The sequence below is a fragment of the Hylobates moloch genome, unplaced genomic scaffold (genome assembly GCF_009828535.3).
Source record: "Hylobates moloch isolate HMO894 unplaced genomic scaffold, HMol_V3 SCAFFOLD_22, whole genome shotgun sequence".
Classification (NCBI taxonomy): Eukaryota; Metazoa; Chordata; class Mammalia; order Primates; family Hylobatidae; genus Hylobates; species Hylobates moloch.
The window spans coordinates 15,315,615-15,338,927 of record NW_026652297.1 but is presented as its reverse complement, the minus strand read 5'-3'; the positions used below and the strand labels follow the sequence as shown (position 1 = coordinate 15,338,927).

General features: G+C 44.0%; 1 protein-coding gene across 7 annotated transcripts in view; it reads left to right on the top strand.

Moving 5' to 3' along the window:
* EPHB1 (EPH receptor B1) overlaps positions 1 to 23,313 on the top strand; it is a 501,064-nt gene that overhangs the window by 466,776 nt on the left and 10,975 nt on the right. For all 7 annotated transcript variants that reach the window (XM_032144100.3, XM_058433527.1, XM_058433526.1 and 4 more), the window contains one exon: positions 21,030 to 21,179. In XM_032144100.3, the coding sequence (XP_031999991.1) occupies positions 21,030 to 21,179 (150 nt within the window). The remainder of the gene's footprint in view (positions 1 to 21,029; positions 21,180 to 23,313) is intronic.

The window sequence follows — 23,313 nt, the reverse complement described above, 5'->3', positions numbered from 1 at the left end:
AATAAAATAATCTAAAATAAAATCTGAACTTTAAAAACAAATGAAATGCTTCAAAACATCAAAAAATAAAAATGTGTTTAAAGTAAAAAGTGAATCTTACATATGTACCCCTAAAATAAAACCATCTAAAATAAAATCTGCAATTTAAAAATAAACAAAATGCTTCATAACATTAAAAAATAAAAATGTGTTTAAAGTAAAAAGTGAAACGGACTCCCCCTTCCCAATTCCCAGAAATTACTATCATTCATAGTTTGGTGTGCTTTCTTCTCCTCTTTACTGTGTGTGTGTATGCATATGTGTATTTTTTGTGTATACGTTTTAGTCTCAAAAAATGGTCTCATACCATACATAATGAACTACTCATAGGCTGCTTGCTTTGTTACTTAATGACTTACCCTGAATATTACCTTTCCCCTTCAGCACTTCACTTCATGCCTTTGGAGACAAGCTCTTTTTAAATGGTCGTCTAGGTGGCTTCTGATGTTGTGTTATTTCAAACAACATTTCAGTGAAAATTCTTATCTAGACATATCTGTGCACTCGTATGGATATTTCTCTAAAATAAATTTCAAGAAGATAAATTTCTAGATCAAAGAATATGCACATTATTTTTTTTTTAAATGTCAAACTTAAAGAAAGTTCTCAGAATAAGAACAATACAGACAACACCCATATAACATTTGCCCAGATTCTTTACCTACTGTTATCATTTGACCTCATTTCTTTATTATTTGCTCTCTTCCTTTCTTTCTTTCTCTCTCTGTAAAATATTTTTTCTGAACTCTTGGAAGATACGTTACATACATCATCGCTCTTTATTCTTAGACTCTTCGTGTGTATTTCCGTATTTCCTAAGAATAGGGAAGGATATTCTCTTACATAACTATAGTACAGTTATCAACTTTAGTAATTTAACATGGATAAAATACTTTTATCTAGTGTACTATCTATATTCTAATTTTGTCAATTGACCCAAAAAGTATCTTTTTTAGCCTTTTTTTTTTTAGCTCTAGTACAGGACCCAGTCTAGCTTCTGAGACTGCATTTAGTTATCATATTCATTTAATATCTTTTAATCAGGAAAATTTTCACAATACTTTTTAAATTTTTAAAGGATACCTTTCAAATATTGTGTAATAGAATCTTCCTCATTTTGAGTTTGTCTGATGTCCCTTCATGCTTAGATTCGGGTTATTTATGTGTTGCCTAAGTGACAGTGTGCCCTTCTTAGGGTATTGCTTCTGGAGGCACGTGATGTTCGTCTGTCCTTCGTGTGATGTTAAGAACTTGTATATTTTAAATTTTGGTGGCTGTTTATTCCCCAAAGCCTTTTGCCAGTTTATACTCTTGCATAGCTTACGAGATTTGCCCATTTTCACATCCTCTTCCTCACACAGAGTGTCATCAGTCTTAGTCACAGTGTAAATGTGCTTATTCATGCTTTATTTAAAAAACAAAGCATCAGTGTTTTTTCCCATTTTACTCTGAGACACTTTAATATTCTTAATATTCTTATCTCTCAACCAACGTTTCTCAACCATCAAAGATATAGTAAACTGACATGCTCTTTTCTATCCCAGAGCTCACTGTGAGTCGGGCAGTCTGAGGGGTGACAGCGTGGGTCGGGTGGGACCCTTGGCTGACAGTTAGGGACTCCATGCTCTGGGAAAGTAAAACGCAAGCCAATCCTTTTGTTTTTCCTTTGGGAGATTTTTATCTGCCCTCCATATGCAAGGACACACTTCTCCATGTATCTTCCTTCCTTCTTTCCTGTCATCCAATATGAGGAAATGACAGCATGGGATCTGGAATGGGAGGTTTCAAGATCACCCCCCCACACACACTTTTTACCAGGTGTGGACCCCTGGCCACCCTCGTCTCCTGTCCAGTTCCCAGTGCCTGTAAAAAGAGACTCAGAATACTTGGTTTACATCCCCAGTGTAGAAGATACACAGGAAGGAGCTGGCCCCCCAGTACAGCCTTTGAAGCAGACTCTGCCCCTCCTTGGCCATCCCTCACCACCACCAGAGGAGGACAGACGGCCCAGAGAGCAGGGCTCATGCAGGGAGGCAGGTGGAGCAGCTCCGTCAGCACTGGCACACTCTGCCAGCATTAGCTAACAGCTCCTCATACGCCCCTCTGAGATAATTAAGTATTATTATCCCTGTTGGCAGGTGGAGACGGTAAGACAGAGTGGTTAAGTGACTTAGTTGTAACTGCTGGGATTGTTTGAGGGAGAAACCATGCCAAGAAGGAAGTGCAGTTCAGGAGGCCAGAAGAGCTTAAGCTATTTAATGTGACTGATTATTTTTAAATAGCTGTTGGAGGGCGGGGGCAGGAAGAGAGACTAGAAGCATGGCCAGTGGACACTGGTAAGGCATTCAAACATTGCAATGAAAAGACAGAATATACTTAGTGTGTCTCTTAAAACGGGTTGCCATAGACAGTCTGTCAGCTGCTTACCCCACGTGAAGAGGAGAAAAAATAATTGAAGGCCATGATAAGGACGAAAGAAAACACCCCACAGCCTTCCCACAGAGTTGTACAGAGGTCTCCAAGATGGCTAAGCAGTGGCCAGTCTCCATCTGAGAGCCCCAACCTTCTCCAGAGACAGAGCATCCACTGGAATCAGCAGCCCCACCTCTAGCCACTCGATGTCAGGAGGACTTGCCAGCTGTATTGCCATAGCAAGTGCAGCTTCACCTCAGAGCAGCAGGAAGCCCATGTAACCTCCATGCACAAGGCAGGGACAGAATGGGAGAAGAGTTTGGGTGACCAAGGGTTGTTGGGGAGACACATGGGAAAGGTGGAATGGCATCATGGCCTACTGATGGATGGAAGCCATGGAGACATGGGGAAAGGCCCAGGGGTCACTGGTGTGGCAAACAGACTGGCTGACAAAGAGGAGGCTATGGTCTCTTAGGATGAGCCTGGGGCTGAGGGTGGGCAGCAGTGAGGCATGGGTATACAGAGGCTCTGGGAGAAAGTACAGCTCCTCCCATTGTCAGAGAAGCAATGGATGAACACTGGACGTGGCCTGGAAACAGAAGGGGAGATAGTGGGGTGGCCTCTGAGCCTCCTCCTGTACCCTTCTTGCCCCCTGTTCCATGATCCTCCATGCCAGCCTGTCACCCAGAGGGCCTGGAGGCTCATTGTCCCCTCCCCACCTGCCTTGGAGGAGGGCATTTTTGTTTCAGCAGCAGGGCAAGTGCAGCCCTGCTTACTACATTCCTGATGGGAGGCTGGCTCTCTCTGTACATTATCAGTAGCCCACCATCTGGGAGAGCAAAGTGTCTAGAGAAGCTAAAACCCTTTGGGGTTAGTCCAATTGCTCTTTCTCCAGAGCACGCAGTTCAGGAACACTGATAGCAGGACCCAGGCTTCAGGGACTGCACAAGGAGAGAACACACCTGCACCATTATTTTTTATTTTTATTAGCAAGATCTAAATTAGGGTAATTTAATTTAAATTTTTAAAATAATTTTGGCTTTTACTTTAGATACACGAGGTACATGCATAGGATTGTTACATGGGTGTATTAGACCCAAGTAGTGAGCATAGAACCCAATAAGTAGTTTTTCAACCCATACCTCCCTCCCTCCCTCTCACCTCTAGTAGCCTGCAGTGTCTGTTGTTCCCATGTTTATGTCTATGTGTGCTCCATGTTTAGCTCCCATTTATAAGTGAGAACATGTGATATTTGGTTTTCTGCTCCTGCACTAATTCATTTAGGATTCTGGCCTCCAGCTCCATTCATGTTATTATGAAGGACATGATTTCATTCTTTTCTATGGCTGCATAGTATTCCATGGTGTACATGTACCACATTTTCCTTATTTAACCCACCATTGATGAGCACCTAATGTTGATTCCATGTCTTTGCTGTGCTGAATAGCGAGGCGATGAACATAGGAGCTGCACCACTAAAGACCTGACTACCACTGTGGGATTCCCTGGACAGTGTCCTCCTCAGGGCAGAAGGGATGCTGTTTCTTTGCCCTTTATTGTCCCTGGCCTGGCTCAGAGAGGGGTCTGCTTGTCAAATGAATGAAGGCAGCTAGTTAATTATTTAGCCCTTGTCTCTCCATCCTTTCTTTTTAATTGTAAACTCAAGAAGCACTGGATAATAAATAGAAATAATAATGCCTATATCCTGGCCATCAGAGGCTGTTTTGGGTGTGGATAGTAAAAGACAGCTGTTTGCCCAGTCAGTATAGTACAGAAAAATGACGTCTGTTTGGTTGAAGATTTTTTTTCCAGTTGGGAAATGTCACCAAGTGGCCTTTCTGTTCTTCACACATGAAATACACACTATCATCCGCATATTTTTAGTTAATTTATGTCCAAATAAGCCTTTCTGTAGCTGCTGGAAAATTATGTTTGGGCTGCAATTACCTTTCGCAGCATCGCACAGAAGGGTTTCAGCGCTCACAAAGCTCAGAGGAGAGGCAGCAAGGACCCCACCTGGTTGTAAATCTTTCCATTTGTAGTAATTCAAATCACACATTTTATTACTAGAATGAAATACATTCTGCCATTCATTTTGGAGGAGCAGCTAATGCTTCAAGAAAAGCTTTGAAAAACATTCAATTTAGAAACAATTTTGTCGGCAGCTAATGCTGTGTGTCTTTTTGGGTTGTCTTTTCTCCCAGCCCTTTTCTCTGTTATATGTGCCATTTGCATGACAAACGAGACCCTCCTCTCCAAAAGCTCACCTTTTTCTGCAGCCTACTTCCCACCTCAAGTTTTCATTCTCTGTATGTTGCATCATAATCCTTAGCACAGTAATAAATTACAGTGTCACCATCAAGATTGTGGCTTCTGGAAAGAAATAAGCAGCAGGGCCAGATGAACTCTTTCAGAAGATGAGAGACTGTTTTCATGCAAATTCCTGGCATCCTGGGGAACTGGGAACAGCCTCTTTATTATATAGACTCGGTTGCAGTTCAGCAGCCAGAAGCCATTTCCACTAGCTGTTAGAAGCTGGTGACACTCAGAGCAAGATAACCTTTTAGGCAAAAACTTCTTTTCCTTCTTAGCTGATACGAGTCTTATCTGGAAAAATATCACTTTACTCATTAGATTGAGGAAAATGGGTCAGTGTACTTTCAGAGTACTTTTAAGTTGAGACATTTATTCTAAAATACCTTTCTAATTTGACACAGAAACACTTGCAGCTCACTTTAGAGCAGTGCAGTAGACAGTTACTGTGGAACAGAAGCAAGGGTGTGCCACATGGATGCCCCCTGAGGGCAGGCCCATCTGTGTGTGAACTTGTCTACAATGGATTGCACAAACCCTCACTCACAAGCAGGTGCTGTACCCAGGCTGGTCAACCACACAGTCAGGAGGGTCACTGCTCCAAGGCAGAGTGTCCAACCTGCCAACTCCAGGTTGACATACAATGTAAACTTTATCTCAATTTGCCCTCCATTTCCTTTGGGCCACAGATACACTTGACAGAAACATTAATGAGGCCAATTTGCTGCTTTTTTCCTTTTTCATCATTTTAAGATCTTTTGAGGCTTAGTACAATGTTGAAAAATATTTGCTGTATTAGTCTGTTCTCATGCTGCTAATAAAGACGTACTCAAGACTGGGTAATTATAAAGAAAGAGGTTTAATTGACTCACAGTTCAGCATGGCTGGGGAGGCTTCAGGAAACTTACAATCATGGTGGAAGGAGAAGCAAACATGCCTTTCTTCACATGACGGCAGCAAGAAGTGCCAAGCAAAAGGGGGGAAACTCCTTATAAAATAATCAGATCTTGTGAGAACTCACTCACTAGTACAGTAGAACAGAAGGGTAACTGCCTCCGTGATTAAATTACCTCCACTGGGTCTCTATTACAACACATAGGGATCATGGGAACTACAATTCAAGATGAGATTTGGGTGGCGATATAGCCAAATCATACCATTCCACTTCTGACTCCTCCTAAATCTTATGTCCTCACATTTCAAAACATAGTCATGCCATTCCAGCAGTCCCCCAAAATCTTAACTCGTTCCAGCATTAACCCAAAAATCCAAGTCCAAAGTCTCATCTGTGACAAGGCAGGTCTCTTCCACCTATGAGCCTGTAAAATCAAAAGCAAATTAGTTACTTCCTAGTTACAATGGGGGTACAGGCATTGGGTAAATACACCCATTCCAAAGGGAAGAAATGGGCCAAACAAAGGGGCTACAGGCCCCATGCAAGTCCAAAATCCAATGGGCAGTTATTAAACCTTAAAGTTCCAAAATGATATCCTTTGATTCCATGTCTCACATCCAGGTCATGCTGATACAAGAGGTGGGCTCCCACAGCCTTGGGCAAGTCTGCCTCTGAAGCTTTGCAGGGTACAGCTCCCCTCCTGGCTACTTCCACAGGCTGGCCTTGAGTGTCTGCAGCTCTTCCAGGTGTACAATGCAAGCTGTTGGCAGATCTATAATTCTAGGGTCTGGAGGATGATGGCCCTCTTCTCACAGCTCCACCAGGCAGTGCCACAGTGGAGATTCTGTGTGGGGCCTCCAACCTCACGTTTCTCTTCCACACTGCCCTAGCAGAGGTTCTCCATGAGGGCTCTACCCCTGAAGCAATCTTCTTCCTGGACATCCAGGCATTTCCATACATCCTCTGAAATCTAGGCAGAGATCCCCAAACCTCAATTCTTGTCTTCCACACACTCGCAGGACTAACATCATGTGGAAGCTGCCAAGCCTCGGGACTTGCACCCTCTGAAGCAACGGCCTGAGCTATACCTTGACCTCTTTTGGCCATAGCTGGAGCAGCTGAGATACAGTTCTGCAGTTCCAAGGCTCCACACAGTAGGGGGAAACTGGACCTGGCCCAGGAAACCATTTTTCCCTCCTAGGCCTCCAGCTCTGTGATGGGAGGGACTGTGGTGAAGGTCTCTGACATGCCCTGGAGACTCACCTCCTTATTAGTTATGAGAATTTCTACAGCCCCTTAAATTTCTCCCCAGAAGATGGGTTTTTCTTTCCTATCTCATCATCAGGCTGCAAATTTTCCAAACTTTTATGTTCTCTTCCTCTTGAATACTTTGCCGCTTAGAAATTTCTCCTGCCAGATTCCCCAAATAATCTCTCTCAAGTTCAAACTTCCACAGACCTCTAGGGCAGGGGCAAAAAGCTTCCAGTCTCCTTGCTAAAGCACAGCGAAAGTCACCTTTGCTCTAGTTCCCAACAAGTTCTTCATCTCCATCTGAGACCACCTTAGCCTGGACTTCGTTGTCCATATCACTATCAGCATTTTGGTCAAAGCCATTCAACAAGTCTCTAGGAAGTTCCAAACTTGCCCACATTTTTGTGTCTTCTCCTGAGTCCTCTAAACCGTTCCAACCTCTGCCTGTTACCTAGTTCCAAAGTCACTTCCACATTTTCAGATATCCTTATTCTACTGGTACCAATTTACTGTATTAGTCTGTTCTCACACTGCTAATAAAGACATACCCAAGACAGGGTAATTTATAAAGGAAAGAGGTTTAATTGACTCACAGTTCAGCATGGCTGGGGAGGCCTCAGGAAACTTACAATCATGGTGGAAGTGGAAGCAAACTTGTCCTTCTTCACGTGGTGGCAGGAAGGAGAAGTGCTGAGCAAAAGGGGGAAAAGTCCCTTATAGAACCATCAGATCTTGTGAGAACTCACCCACTATCACGAGAACAGCATGAGGATAACCACCCTCATGATTAAATTCCCTCCCACTGGGTCCTTCATACAATAAGTGGGGATTAGGGGAACTACAATTCAAGATGAGATTTGGGTAGTAACACAGGCAAACCATATCACTTGCCATACAAACAGCTGCCTACTTCCTCACCCAAGGAAGACATTGCTCATCAACACAAATACCCCTCTTCTCTCCATACCTGGAAGGTCTAGCCCAGTGGTTCTCAAGCTTGGTTGCTCATTGGGGTCACCTGGGGAAAGTTTTATTTTTTGTTAGTGCCTTGAGTATTCTAATTTAGAGTCTCTGGGAGTGGTGCCTGAGCATTGATGATTTGAATATGCCTCAGATTATTCTTACATGTAGTCATTAGTCACAACCCCTTGCTGAACCCAGTCATGAAGCCTCAGAATCCTTCTTAAACCAGGCACTAACAATTATCAGAGTTTGTATTTAAGACAATTCCTAAAGCAATGCATGACTTATGTCGGATTGATCTATGCCAACAGTTCTCAAAGTGTGAGAACCACACTGGGAATTTGTTAGGAATGCAAATTCTCAGGCCCTACCCCAGAACTAGTAAATTTTAAAGTCTGGGTTAGAACCAGTTTTATGAGCCCTCCAGTAGGTTCTGATACACATTCAAATTTGAGAACCACTGCTCCAGCCAGTAGCTGTGACTAATGGCCTGACATTCAAATCACCTGAAGCATCACCAAAAACCTACCAATGCTTGGGCACCACTCCGAGAAATTCGAATAAATTAGAATATTCATGGCTTTAAAAACAAGCAAACAAACAAACTTTCCCCAGGTGATTCCAGTAGGTAACCAAGCTTGAGAACCACTGGGCTAGGCCTTCTGAGTAATCAAAGAAAAGGTGTATTGGCCTAGCTTTCAGCCGGTGTTGTGCATTTACCTAGGCCACTCTTACCTAGGCCTGGAGTGGCCGTCTGAGTCTGGGGACACTGCTGGTAGAGTGAGGATAGAATTCTCCCTCAGGCAGGGTGACAAAGGGCAGTGCTTCAAGGTATGAACTGTGGCTGAGGTCTGATCATCAGCACTGATGAAATTTTAAAAGGGCCCTGTGGTTAATTGAGGGGCTTTGATATAAAGTGTTGGAGCTATCCCTCACTCCCAAGTCCTCTTGCCCCCTAATAGTAGCCCATGATGGTTCTGCCACCTAGGAACTTAACAATAGTATTGTTAAACTAGTATCTGATAAAATTGTATATACTCAATGTATTAGTTTCTCATGGCTTCTATAACAAAGTATCACAAACTGAACAGCTTTAAACAGAAATTTATTCTATCATAGTTCTGGAGGCTGGAAGTCTGAGATCAAGGTGTTGGCAGGGTCATTCTCCCTTTGAAGGCTCTAAGGAGGATCTATTCTATGTCTCTCTCCTAGTTGCCATCAATTCTTGATATAACTTGGTTTGTAGATGCATCACCCCAATCTCTGCCTACATCTTCATCATGGTGTTCTCCCTGGTGTGTTGCTGTATTTTCATTCGGCCTTATAAGGATGCCAGCATGAAATTCAAGGCTCATCCTAATCCAGTATGATGTCATCTTAACTTGATTATATTTGCAAATGCCTTGTTTCCAAATAAGATCACATTCACAGGTATCACAGGTTAGGACTTCAACATGTCTTTTGCGGGGATATAACTCAATACACAACATTCAATGATTTATTGTTTAATGACAATAAGAATATATTGTGTGGTTTTTTTTTTAATTTTCAAAAGTGTTTTATTGATTGCTTTACATTCCCACCAGCAGCTTATAAGAGTTCTAACTGCTGCATATCTTTTCCAACACTTGGTGTGATCACCAGTTTTTATTTCAGACATTCCAATAGAGATACAGTGGTACTTAATTGTGGTTTTACTCTGTATTTCTTCTATGTTTTAATCTGCATTCCTCTTGAGCATTTTTTATGGATTTACTGGTCATCAATATATCTTTTTTGGTAAAATGTCTATTGAAATCTTTGCCCATTGTGCAGAGGTTAATTTTCTTTTTTTTTCTTAATTATTTCTTTTTCTTTTTATTTTTTGTATCTATATTTATTATACTTTAAGTTCTAGGGTACATGTACACAACGTGCAGATTTGTTACATATGTATACATGTGCCATGTTGGTGTGCTGCACCCATTAACTCATCATTTACATTAGGTATATCTCCTAATGCTATCCCTCCCCTCTTCCCCCCACCTCACAACAGACCCCAGTGTGTGATGTTCCTCTTCCTGTGTCCAAGTGTTCTCATTGTTCAATTCCCGCCTATGAGCGAGAACATGCAGTGTTTGGTCTTTTTGTCCCTGCGATAGTTCGCTGAGAATGATGGTTTCCAGCTTCATCCTTGTCCCTACAAAGGACATGAACTCATCATTTTTTATGGCTGCATAGTATTCCATGGTGTATATGTGCCACATTTTCTTAATCCATTCTATCCTTGTTGGACGTTTGGGTTGGTTCCAAGTCTTTGCTATTGTGAATAGTGCCACAATAAACATACGTGTGCATGTGTCTTTATAGCAGCATGATTTATAGTCCTTTGGGTATATACCCAGTAATGGGATGGCTGCGTCAAAAGGTATTTCTAGTTCTAGATCCCTGGGGAATCGCCACACTGTCTTCCACAATGGTTGAACTAGTTTACAGTCCCACCAACAGTGTAAAAGTGTTCCTATTTCTCCACATCCTCTCCAGCACCTGTTGTTTCCTGACTTTTTTTTTTTATTATTATACTTTAGGTTTTAGGGTACATGTGCACAATGTGCAGGTTTGTTACATATGTATCCATGTGCCATGTTGATTTCCTGCACTCATTAACTCGTCATTTAGCATTAGGTATATCTCCTAAGGCTGTCCCTCCCGCCATCCCCAACCCCACAACAGTCCCCGGAGTGTGATCTTCCCCTTCCTGTGTCCATGAGTTCTCATTGTTCAATTCCCACCTATGAGTGAGAACATGCAGTGTTTGGTTTTTTGTCCTTGCGATAGTTTACTGAGAATGATGTTTTCCAGTTTCATCCATGTCCCTACAAAGGACATGAACTCATCATTTTTTATGGCTGCGTAGTATTCCTTTGGGTATATACCCAGTAATGGGATGGCTGGGTCAAATGGTATTTCTAGTTCTAGATCCCTGAGGAATCGCCACACTGACTTCCACAATGGTTGAACTAGTTTACAGTCCCACCAACAGTGTAAAAGTGTTCCTATTTCTCCACATCCTCTCCAGCACCTGTTGTTTCCTGATTTTTTAATGATGGCCATTCTAACTGGTGTGAGATGGTATCTCATTGTGGTTTTGATTTGCATTTCTCTGATGGCAAGTGATGATGAGCATTTCTTCATGTGTTTTTTGGCTGCATAAATGTCTTCTTTTGACAAGTGTCTGTTCATGTCCTTTGCCCACTTTTTGATGGGGTTGTTTGTTTTTTTCTTGTAAATTTGTTTCAGTTCATTGTAGATTCTGGATATTAGCCCTTTGTCAGATGAGTAGGTTGCAAAAATTTTCTCCCATTCTGTAGGTTGCCTGTTCACTCTGATGGTAGTTTCTTTTGCTGTGCAGAAGCTCTTTAGTTTAATGAGATCCCATTTGTCAATTTTGGCTTTTGTTGCCATTCCTTTTGGTATTTTAGACATGAAGTCCTTGCCCACGCCTATGTCCTGAATGGTATTGCCTAGGTTTTCTTGTAGGATTTTAATGGTTTTAGGTCTAACATTTAAATCTTTAATCCATCTTGAATTAATTTTTGTATAAGGTGTAAGGAAGGGATCCAGTTTCAGCTTTCTACATATGGCTAGCCAGTTTTCCCAGCACCATTTATTAAATAGGGAATCCTTTCCCCATTTCTTGTTTTTGTCAGGTTTGTCAAAGATCAGATAGTTGTAGCTATGCGGCATCATTTCTGAGGGCTCTGTTCTGTTCCATTGATCTATGTCTCTGTTGTGGTACCAGTACCATGCTGTTTTGGTTACTGTAGCCTTGTAGTATAGTTTGAAGTCAGGTAGCTTGATGCCTCTAGCTTTGTTCTTTTGGCTTAGGATTGACTTGGCGATGCAGGCTCTTTTTTGGTTCCATATGAACTTTAAAGTAGTTTTTTCCAATTCTGTGAAGAAAGTCATTGGTAGCTTGATGGGGATGGCATTGAATCTATAAATTACCTTGGGCAGTATGGGCATTTTCACGATATTGATTCTTCCAACCCATGAGCATGGAATGTTCTTCCATTTGTTTGTATCCTCTTTTATTTCATTGAGCAGTGGTTTGTAGTTCTCCTTGAAGAGGTCCTTCACATCCCTTGTAAGTTGGATTCCTGGTTTTTTATTCTCTTTGAAGCAATTGTGAATGGGAGTTCACTCATGATTTGGCTCTCTGTTTGTCTGTGATTGGTGTACAAGAATGCTTGTGATTTTTGTACATTGATTTTGTATCCTGAGACTTTGCTGAAGTTGCTAATCAGCTTAAGGAGATTTTGGGCTGAGACAATGGGGTTTTCTAGATATACAATCATGTCATCTGCAAACAGGGACAGTTTGACTTCCTCTTTTCCTAATTGAATACCCTTTATTTCCTTCTCCTGCCTGATTGCTCTGGCCAGAACTTCCAGCACTATGTTGAATAGGAGTGGTGAGAGAGGGCATCCCTGTCTTGTGCCCGTTTTCAAAGGGAATGCTTCCAGTTTTTGCCCATTCAGTATGATATTGGCTGTGGGTTTGTCATAGATAGCTCTTATTCTTTTGAGATACGTCCCATCAATACATAATTTATTGAGAGTTTTTAGCATGAAGGGTTGTTGAATTTTGTCAATGGCCTTTTCTGCATCTATTGAGATAATCATGTGGTTTTTGTCTTTGGTTCTGTTTATATGCTGGATTACATTTATTGATTTGCATATGTTGAACCAGGCTTGCATCCCAGGGATGAGGCCCACTTGATCTTGGTGTATAAGCTTTTGGATGGGCCGCTGGATTTGGTTTGCCAGTATTTTATTGAGGATTTTTGCATCAATGTTCATCAAGGATATTGGTCTGAAATTCTCTTTTTTGGTTATGTCTCTGCCAGGCTTTGGTATCAGGACGATGCTGGCTTCATAAAATGTGTTAGGGAGGATTCCCTCTTTTTCTAACAATTGGAATAGTTTCAGAAGGAACGGTGCCAGTTCCTCCTTGTACTTCTGGTAGAATTCGGCTGTGAATCCATCAGGTCCTGGACTCTTTTTGGTTGGTAAGCTATTGATTATTGCCACAATTTCAGAACCTGTTATTGGTCTATTCAGAGATTCAACTTCTTCCTGGTTTAGTCTTGGGAGGGTGTATTTGTCGAGGAATTTATCCATTTCTTCTAGATTTTCTAGTTTATTTGCATAGAGGTGTTTGTAATATTCTCTGATGGTAGTTTGTATTTCTGTGGGATCGGTGGTGATATCCCCTTTTTCATTTTTTATTGCATCTATTTGATTCTTCTCTCTTTTCTTCTTTATTAGTCTTGCTGGCAGTCTATCAATTTTGTTGATCTTGTCAAAAAACCAGCTCCTGGATTCATTAATTTTTTGAAGGGTTTTTTGTGTCTCTATTTCCTTCAGTTCTGCTCTGATTTTAGTTATTTCTAGCCTTCTGGTAGCTTTTGAGTGTGTTTGCTCTTGCTTTTCTAGTTCTTTTAATTGTGATGTTAGGGTGTCAATTTTGGATCGTTCCTGCTTTGTCTTGTGGGCATTTAGTGCTATAAATTTCCCTCTACACACTGCTTTGAACGTGTCCCAGAGATTCTGGTATGTTGTGTCTTTGTTCTCGTTGGTTTCAAAGAACATCTTTATTTCTGCCTTCATTTCATTATGTACCCAATAGTCATTCAGGAGCAGGTTGTTCAGTTTCCATGTAGTTGAGCAGTTTTGAGTGAGTTTCTTAATCCTGAGTTCTAGTTTGATTGCACTGTGGTCTGAGAGACAGTTTGTTATAATTTCTGTTCTTTTACATTTGCTGAGGAGAGCTTTACTTCCAACTATGTGGTCAATTTTGGAATACGTGTGGTGTGGTGCTGGAAAAAAAATGTATATTCTGTTGATTTGGGGTGGAGAGTTCTGTAGATGTCTATTAGGTCCACTTTGTGCAGAGCTGAGTTCAATTCCTGGATATCCTTGTTAACTTTCTGTCTCATTGATCTGTCTAATGTTGACAGTGGTGTGTTAAAGTCTCCCATTATTATTGTGTGGGAGTTTAAGTCCCTTTGTAGGTCACTCAGGACTTGCTTTATGAATCTGGGTGCTCCTGTGTTGGGTGCATATATATTTAGGATAGTTAGCTCTTCTTGTTGAATTGATCCCTTTACCATTATGTAATGGCCTTCTTTGTCTCTTTTGATCTTTGTTGGTTTAAAGTCTATCTTATCAGAGACTAGGATTGCAACCCCTGCCTTTTTTTGTTTTCCATTTGCTTGATAGATCTTCCTCCATCCCTTTATCGTGAGTCTATGTATGTCTCTGCACATGAGATGGGTTTCCTGAATACAGCACACTGATGGGTCCTGACTCCTTATCCAGTTTGCCAGTCTGTGTCTTTTGATTGGAGCATTTAGCCCATTTACATTTAACGTTAATATTGTTATGTGTGAATCTGATCCTGTCATTATGATGTTAGTTGGTTATTTTGCTCGTTAGTTGATGGTTTCTTCCTAGCCTCGATGGTCTTTACAATTTGGCATGTTTTTGCAGTGGCTGGTACTGGTTGTTCCTTTCCATGTTTAGTGCTTCCTTCAGGAGGTCTTTTAGGGCAGGCCTGGTGGTGACAAAATCACTCAGCATTTGCTTGTCTGTAAAGTATTTTATTTCTCCTTCACTTATGAAGCTTAGTTTGGCTGGATATGAAATTCTGGGTTGAAAATTCTTTTCTTTAAGAATGTTGAATATCGGCCCCCACTCTCTTCTGGCTTGTAGAGTTTCTGCTGAGAGATCAGCTGTTAGTCTGATGGGCTTCCCTTTGTGGGTAACCCGACCTTTCTCTCTGGCTGCCCTTAACATTTTTTCCTTCATTTCAACTTTGGTGAATCTGACAATTATGTGTCTTGGAGTTGCTCTTCTCAAGGAGTATCTTTGTGGCATTCTCTGTATTTCCTGAATCTGAATGTTGGCCTGCCTTGCTAGATTGGGGAAGTTCTCCTGGATAATATCTTGCAGAGTGTTTTCCCACTTGGTTCCATTCTCCCCATCATTTTCAGGTACACCAATCAGACGTAGGTTTGGTCTTTTCACATAGTCCCAAATTTCTTGGAGGCTTTGTTCATTTCTTTTTTCTCTAAACTTCCCTTCTCGCTTCATTTCATTCATTTCATCTTCCATCACTGATACCATTTCTTCCAGTTGTTCGCATCTGCTACTGAGGCTTCTGCAATCTTCGCGTAGTTCTCGAAACTTGGCTTTCAGCTCCATCAGCTCCTTTAAGCCCTTCTCTCCATTGGTTATTCTAGTTATCCATTCTTCTAATTTTTTTTCAAAGTTTTTAACTTCTTTGCTGTTGTTTTGAATTTCCTCCCATAGCTCAGAGTAGTTTGATCGTCTGAAGCCTTCTTCTCTCAACTCGTCAAAGTCATCCTCCATCCAGCTTTGTTCCGTTGCTGGTGAGGAACTGCGTTCCTTTGGAGGAGGAGAGGTGCTCTGCTTTTTAGAGTTTCCAGTTTTTCTGCTCTGTTTTTTCCCCATCTTTGTGGTTTTATCTACTTTTGGTCTTTGATGATGGTGATGTACAGATGGGTTTTTGGTGTGGATGTCCTTTCTGTTTGTTAGTTTTCCTTCTACCAGACAGGACCCTCAGCTGAAGGTCTGTTGGAGTTTACTAGAGGTCCACTCCAGACCCTGTTTGGCTGGGTGTCAGCAGCAGTGGCTACAGAACAGCAGATTTTCGTGAGACCACAAATTCAGCTGTCTGATAGTTCCTCTGGAAGTTTTGTCTCAGAGGAGTACCCGGCCGAATGAGGTGTCAGTCTGTCCCTACTAGGGGGGTGCCTCCCAGTTAGGCTGCTCAGGGGTGAGGGACCCACTTTAGGAGGCAGTCTGTCCGTTCTCAGATCTCCAGCTGCTTGCTGGGAGAACCACTACTCTCTTCAAAGCTGTCAGTCAGACAGAGACATTTAATTCTGAGGAGGTTCCTGCTGACTTTTTGTTTGTCTGTGCCCTGCCCCCAGAGGTGGAGCCTACAGAGGCAGGCAGGCCTCCTTGAGCTGTGGTGGGCTCCACCCAGTTCCAGCTTCCTGGCTGCTTTATTTACCTAAGCAAGCCTGGGCAATGGCGGGCGCCCCTCCCCCAGCCTCGCTGCCGCCTTGCTGCTTGATCTCAGACTGCTGTGCTAGCACTCAGCGAGACTCCGTGGGCATAGGACCCTCCGAGCCAGGTGCGGGACACAATCTCCTAGTGTGCCGTTTTCCAGGACCATTGGAAAAGCACAGTATTAGAGTGGGACTGACCCGATATTCCAGGTGCCGTCTGTTACCCCTTTCTTTGACTAGGAAAGGGAACTCCCTGACCCCTTGCACTTCCCGAGTGAGGCAATGCCTCGCCCTGCTTCGGCTCGCGCACAGTGCGCTTCACCAACTGTCCTGCACCCACTGTTTGGCACTCCCTAGTGAGATGAAACCAGTACCTCAAGCAGAAATGCAGAAATCACCCGTCTTCTGTGTTGCTCAGGCTGGGAGCTGGAGACCGGAGCTGTTCCTATTCGGCCATCTTGGCTCCACCTTTGTGTTTTAAATATCTATCATGTTGGACTTTCACAACAACCTCAATATACTTTATATATTATAAACCTTTTGGAATAGCGGGCATTATGAAATTCAGAGCCATTTCATGATACACTCAGCCATGAACCTATCACTTCCAAACTTCAAGGGGATTCTCTCATGCTGCACAACAGAAATATTTGGTGAACAAGTCCATGAACACAATACTCAGTATTCATGAGTGGCTGGATTTCTGCCATAATCCCATTGAGATTTCATCTCACACAAGATGGTGGAGAAAAGTGCTGTAGCAATGCCCAGACACATAGAAGTGCTACCCTCTGGGCTTCTCAACAATAAGTAATTAGGAAAAGGAATCAGTCATATGCCTGGACCTTGGCCTGGAAAACTTCATACTTGGGTGGGCTCTAGAACCAAAGCTATGTGTTGTACTTCTGTAACCTCACTGTGGCAAGACAGTGTGCTGGCTGTATGGTGTTAGGGATATCCATTGCCCATTGAGAGTAGGGCTGAGGCTCATCATTACCATGTCCCCAGCAGAGTACTGAGGACAGAATGGGTGCTACATAGATGCTTGCTGCAGGCTGTCTGAAGCTGAGGGACTAAAATGCCTCTACACCAAGAGCTTCTACCTGTTGGCATCATACCTGCTGGCAGGTGTGGATGTGGGTCAGCAGATGACCTTGAGGATGGCAGGGTTAGGATTAATTCACCGCCAGATATCTTCTCTTAGTTCAGCAAATTCTACACACACACACACACACACACACACACACACACACACACTTAAGTTTATCTTATATCTGAGCTAAGACATAATTATTCTGAAGCAGTGGTTTTCAAACATTTGAAGAATTCTTGGCAACACAACCATTCAGTGCAAAGCTTTGTGTGGAAGGTGTGTATGAAGTCTTGAAGGGAACTCAGACCCCTAATGACAGTGAGCTGCCTCTTCCTCTTCTTCTCTTCTCCCTCCCCCATGCTCCAACAGTGACCCCTGCGGCAGCTCTAGGGAAATCCAGTCCCTGCAGAAAGCAGACCCATGCCCTTAGCATCCCCAGGGGAAGCAAGTCATCTGGTACCTCGTAGAAACCCCTGCCAGGAACAGTGCTCTCCCCAAGCCCAGTGTCAGCACTTCTGTGTCTGTATGAATGCAGATTCCTTTCCAGTGAGCCCCATGCATTCTTCACTGCCCTGAGAATTTTTCCCTGATGTTCCTCACCACCCAATGGAGCAAGCACTCCTCTATGCCCCTTCCTCATGCCTGCACTGGGGAGCTGGGGGCTCTTAGGGCACTTTAAAGTCACATGGCTGTGTTGGCCCTGGTGTCTGGTCCAAGTTCCTCATGCAGCAGCAGCAGGACCGCCTGGCTGGCAGAACCCTGCCTGCTGCAGCAGGGTTCTACTTCCTTTTCTTTTGCTTCCCTCCACAGGGCTGGTCACCGTCCTCTAAATTAATAGATTTCCTTTCACATAATTGAAGACAAGTTATAATCATCACTTGATAATATTAATTATGTCAATAATTGATATTGATATTGATTATATCAATAATCATCACCATGACTACCTCTGAGCACCAGAAGGCAACATTGACAATGATGTTTGAAAAGATGGAAGGAAGGTTTAAAATTCCTAGGAAACAAAGTGCCCACTCTTGTGCTCCCCTGACTTTGCATTTCCTTTTGTTCTGCCTCCCAGGTCAGTGTCCCCCTTCTCTTCAGCTGAGCAGGAGAGCCTGCCATGACAAGCTGTCACCTGCCTGTCCAGGGGCTCTTCTCGAAGGCTCAGCCACCTGCTGGGATGGAGGGGGGCGGCGGTGACAGCCCAAGCTCCATGTTCAGTGAGGCCCAACAGTGCAAGGTGGCAGGAGGGCTGGAGGCTCCTTGCCGTGGGCCAGGCACTGCCACTTTCCAGGCAAGAGGGAGCGGCTCCACAGCTGTCACTGACAGCCCCTGGGGTTTGCTCCAGACTTGGCAGAGGAGGACACTCGCAGACTCCCAAATCACCTCTTTGAAATTCAGAAGAGCCACACTGTCATCTCCCCTCCTCTCTCTGACACAAACACACACAAAAGATAAGCAAGCCCTAACTCTCTTTTACTCAGAGACCTACACTGCCAAGTTTTCTCTGTCTCCCACTCTCGCACACAGATTGATACATTCTCACACACAATCTGGTTCTCTGTCTCTGTCTCTCTCTCTCACTCACACACCACACACACACAGTATACTAATTAAACTCCAACTCTCTCCTACCTCACTTAACCCAGGTATTTTGAGAGAACCAAAGCCCTTCTTTTCTGGGGGAGCCCAAGCCATCTCGAGGTGTGACAACAGCACCTCCCCTAATGGCAACACACAACTTGGGGTCTCTGCACTGTCAGACATTGACCTCCAGGTGTTTGGTAGCTGCTGCTTCACTGGATGAATTCTCCACCTCTCTTCCCAGCCATGGGGAACATGTAGATAAAACCAGTAAATTCATTCATGTTCTGGGGGATGATGAGAACAGAGTCCTGCTGCAGCCACAGCCTGAGCATGCCCTCCAGGCATTTGTCGTGTAGCTGGCACTTGAGCTGAGGACATCTCCCCCACCACAAAAGCTTGCCAGCATCCTCAGGGAAAATTAGGACTGTCTTCTTTGCAAAAGTGGGATGTGTGCCTGTGGAGGTCCAGCCTGGTTGCCTTTATTCCTCCCAGGCTCCAGATAGGAAACCAGATAAAAATACACTTTGCTGTTTGCTCCTTTCTTTTTTTTTTCTGCCTAGCTCGGGTTAACCATTTTTACATTTTTACAGTATTTTTGCTAACGTCAACCATGTATCTTTGGTGACTTGAGCAGATTGTAAGAATGGGCAGTATAAAAATATCCTCTTTCAGTGGAGGCATGAGGTAAATGAGGAGGGGAGTGAGGGAGCTGCCGTCCCTGCTCTGTGCTGTTACTGCTGCAGTCAGCAGCTTCATGATCCATGTAGTATGGAGTGAGACAGAGCCTAAGCATGGAAAAAAGCACGATGGGGTGAAATCCTGGCATTTGGCATGAAAAACTGAAAAGGGGGGTCATATTTGCTATAGGGAGTGATGAGCTTTGGAGGACAGCCTTGGTGAGCACCCTGTTTAACAGCTGTAATTGGCACTGATGCTGGACAGCACAGGCCATGCCAGCTGTCTGCTCTATGCTCACCTCCCATTACTTCTCCTTCAGAAACTCCGTGCTTCAGCCATTGTAGATTGCTTGTATGTCCCAGCCTCTCTCTTATCCCTGGCTATTGAGAAAGCTGCTCTCTGCCTGGACTTCCCTCCTCCAGTCACTCTGCCTGGTTAACTTCTACTTGTTCTCTAGGGCTGAGCATAGTGAAAATAATAGTTAACACTGGGCTGTGTAGGTGCTGATGAGAGACTGAGGCACAGAGAGGTAGGTTACTTGCCCCCGCCGCACAGGTAAAAAGAAGCAGTACTGGTATCCAAATCCAGACAAGGCCTCCAGGAGTTCTTAACCACCACCAGAAACTGCTTCTCTAACAGCTCCTGCCTTCCCTGACCCTTCCCTCTGTTGGGGAGTCTCCTCTGGTTTTCAGAACACCTTGTACCCACTCTCATCTTCACCTTCTCTCACTTTTCAATGTTTTTAACAATACATTTTAAGTTTCTGTTTTCTTGTCTGTCTCCCCACTGTCCTGTTCAGCTTGAGGGCAGGGACACTGGCTCATTTCTGAGACACCAGCTTCTCAGCAGACCTGGCACAAAGTGGTGCTTATTGCCTATTTGTTGATGGGATGGATGAATGAATGGATAGATGTGAATCCCTTAGGTAAACAAAACTGGCCAAGGTCTGGCAGACAAGCTGAGGGCCAAGCAGAGAGCCAATTTAGAAACTTCCAGTGTGGGATTGGAGGCAAGAAGGAGAAACAAGCCTAAGAGTGGCCCTATAGAAAAGGGCATCTCCAGACTCTGGAATCTTGACCTCCACTGAAGGGCTGGCAGGACAGCCAGCATGTAGAAAGACCACAGCACTGGGACCATTCAACCCTCATGAAGCCCAGGGCTATCTGCATGCTACAGTTAGGGAAACCTGCCCCCCAGAGGTGGAATGCAATGAAAATGGGGAAGAGGGCAGCATAGCATGACCTTGTAGTGGCAGGGCTCTCCAGGAGGCATGCCTCATCACTATTCTTTCCTTTTGTACCATTGCAATTCCTTCTGACCCAAATGTGTTTGCTTTTACATTGCCAGGGAACAAAGAAAACCATAACTTGTTTCTCATATAGCCAATCTCAGGTAGTTCCAGTGAGTTTTATGACAGTTACCCTCTCTCCTCCCATCCACCTCCCCTGCAGCAACATTGGAATCCACATATAGGGAGCCAGGGCACATGTGGTGTATCCACATAAGGCTAGAGGCCAGCACAGGCATGCTGGTCACCTTGAGCTTCTCTAACTAGGCACAGCAACATAGCTTGTGCATGAAGCAAGAATAGCCTGTCTGTCATAATTCACAAGATATGGGAGTGAGAGTTTGGAAGAATGTGCATGCCAAGTTTTTTATTGCCTGCCTTCAATCAGAAACCTGATTGTTGGGCTGACCACGCTTTCTCCTTCTTTCAGGGAGGGAAGATCCCCGTGAGATGGACAGCTCCAGAGGCCATCGCCTACCGCAAGTTCACTTCAGCCAGCGACGTTTGGAGCTATGGGATCGTCATGTGGGAAGTCATGTCATTTGGAGAGAGACCCTATTGGGATATGTCCAACCAAGATGTGAGTATCAGCAGCACTTGGTCACCACAAACCCCCATCGAAGGGATCCCAAAGGCAGTAGCATACCAATTCCTCCTGTTTTCAGCTCACGGCCTCATAACCTGAACCTGCAGTGTTCAGGGCAGGGGATACAGGGACACCCTTAGCATGGATGTTGGAACTAATCAAGGAGCCCAGCATGGAGGTATGAAAGTCCCTATAACCACAAAGCCTGTAGAGGTGCCAAGGCCACAGACTCCAACCCAAGAGACAACAGGCTGTTTCCAAATGGCTGAGGACCATGAATAGATCAGCCCCAAATTAAGCAGTAAAGTCTATCCTGCTTCTAAGCATTCAGGTTCTGTGTTTTCCTTCCCCATGAACGACAGAGGGGAAGGAGGCACTGGACTGAGGGCCAGGGCCTGGGTCTGCCTCTGATGGCTGTACTCCATTGAGCCAGTCGCAGTTTCTGTGTGGGACTTGTACCTGTTAGCTTTAAAGACAGGAATTGGAAAGGGCCCTTCTTCCCTGAGAATTCACTCTTCTATGATCCCATATCACCTATCAGTGAAGGAAGAGGTGGAAAGCTTTCCAAAGCTGGTCAGCTTCAGATGGGCCACAGGAGAGGGTCCCTGTCTGTGGGGAGGTCAACACTCCCCCAGGATGCCCTCAAGGGAAAAGGGTGAGAGAGGAAGAGAAGGGTCATCTAACATGCCTTAAATAGAGGCTTTTTGGAATGTTCCACATGAGAACCTTTGCTCCATACTTACTGAAAGGTGAGGAAGCCTTTTTCGGATGATTTGCTTTGATAAGTCTCCAATGAACAGTCCTGCCTGAATTTCAACACTGCCTCTCACCCTCTCCAGGGACCAGGCCTCTTTTGTGTTTTGAATACATACCCTCCCCTTGGAGCTGAGAGGATTCCAATTTGTAAAGCTGCATACCTATGTTCTCTGCTTGCCCTTCCCATCACTTTGGGAGGGGGCAGTTTTTATCCTTCCCAACTCACAGCTTAAAGAGAAAGAACGGTCCCCAGTTCAGATCTGAGTCCACTGGCAGCCAGCCACACTGTAACCCCCTCTGTGCTGGGGTGGACACTGAGGAACTTGTAAGCTGTGGAGTCAGCAAGCCTCCTATCCTGCGAAAGGTTTAGTGCCATGGCAGCTGCTCAGAAGATTGAGAAAGGTGACAATTTCCCAGAGAGACTGTGGAAAGAGGAGCTGGGGTACTTCTATGACAGTACTCCCTGTTGCCATGGGAAGAGTGGCTCCAGCCTGGAGTGGGTGAAATGGCTGCACCATTAACCAGGTCCTGAAGTCAACTATGGCTGGTGTCTAGGTCCTCTATTATCTGGGATTAGCAACACCTTGCCTCTGCTCCTGAAGCATGTCAAATCAGTAAGCGGTGGAGTTAGTGCAAAGCCTGCTTTTATGAAATCAGCTGCACCCCGGTTCTGTCTATACCAGCTGCTAAATAAGTATAACGTGTTAGTAGAAAAAGCAGACCCAGCAGGGCGCAGTGGCTCGCGCTTGTAGTCCCAGCACCTTGGAAGGTGGAGGCAGGTGGATTGCTTGAGATCCGGACTTTGAGACCAGCGTGGTCAGTGTGGTAAAACTTTGTCTCTGCTAAAAATACAAATTAGCCAGGTGTGGTGGCGCATGCTTGTAATCCCAGCTACTCGGGAGTCTGAGGCACAAAAATTGCTTGAGCCTTGGAGGCGGAGGTTGCAGTGAGCCAAGATCGCGCCACTGCATTCCAGCCTGGGTGACAGAGCGGGACCCTGTCTCAAAAAAAAAAAAAAAAAGAGGGAGAGAAAGAAAGAAAAAGAAAAAAAAGAAAAATCAGACCCATCTTATCCTGCCCAGAACCTTAATCTGATTAAGAACAATTCAGCACTTACAGAATGAATTACAAAACTGTCTGACAAGCAAGATTTCACATTCAAGATATTTTCTGTCAATGCTAAAAACAAATACAATTTCTGTCAATGCTAAAAACAAATACAATTTCTGATATTAGACTTCCAGAATTCCCAAATTATTCATTTAACACACAATCAGTGTATGCTAGTTGTGACTAAGCACTGTGCTTGCTGATTCTAGAGGGTTTTATAGTCCAGTGGCATAAACATGGGGCTTTGAGAACATTTCAGTGG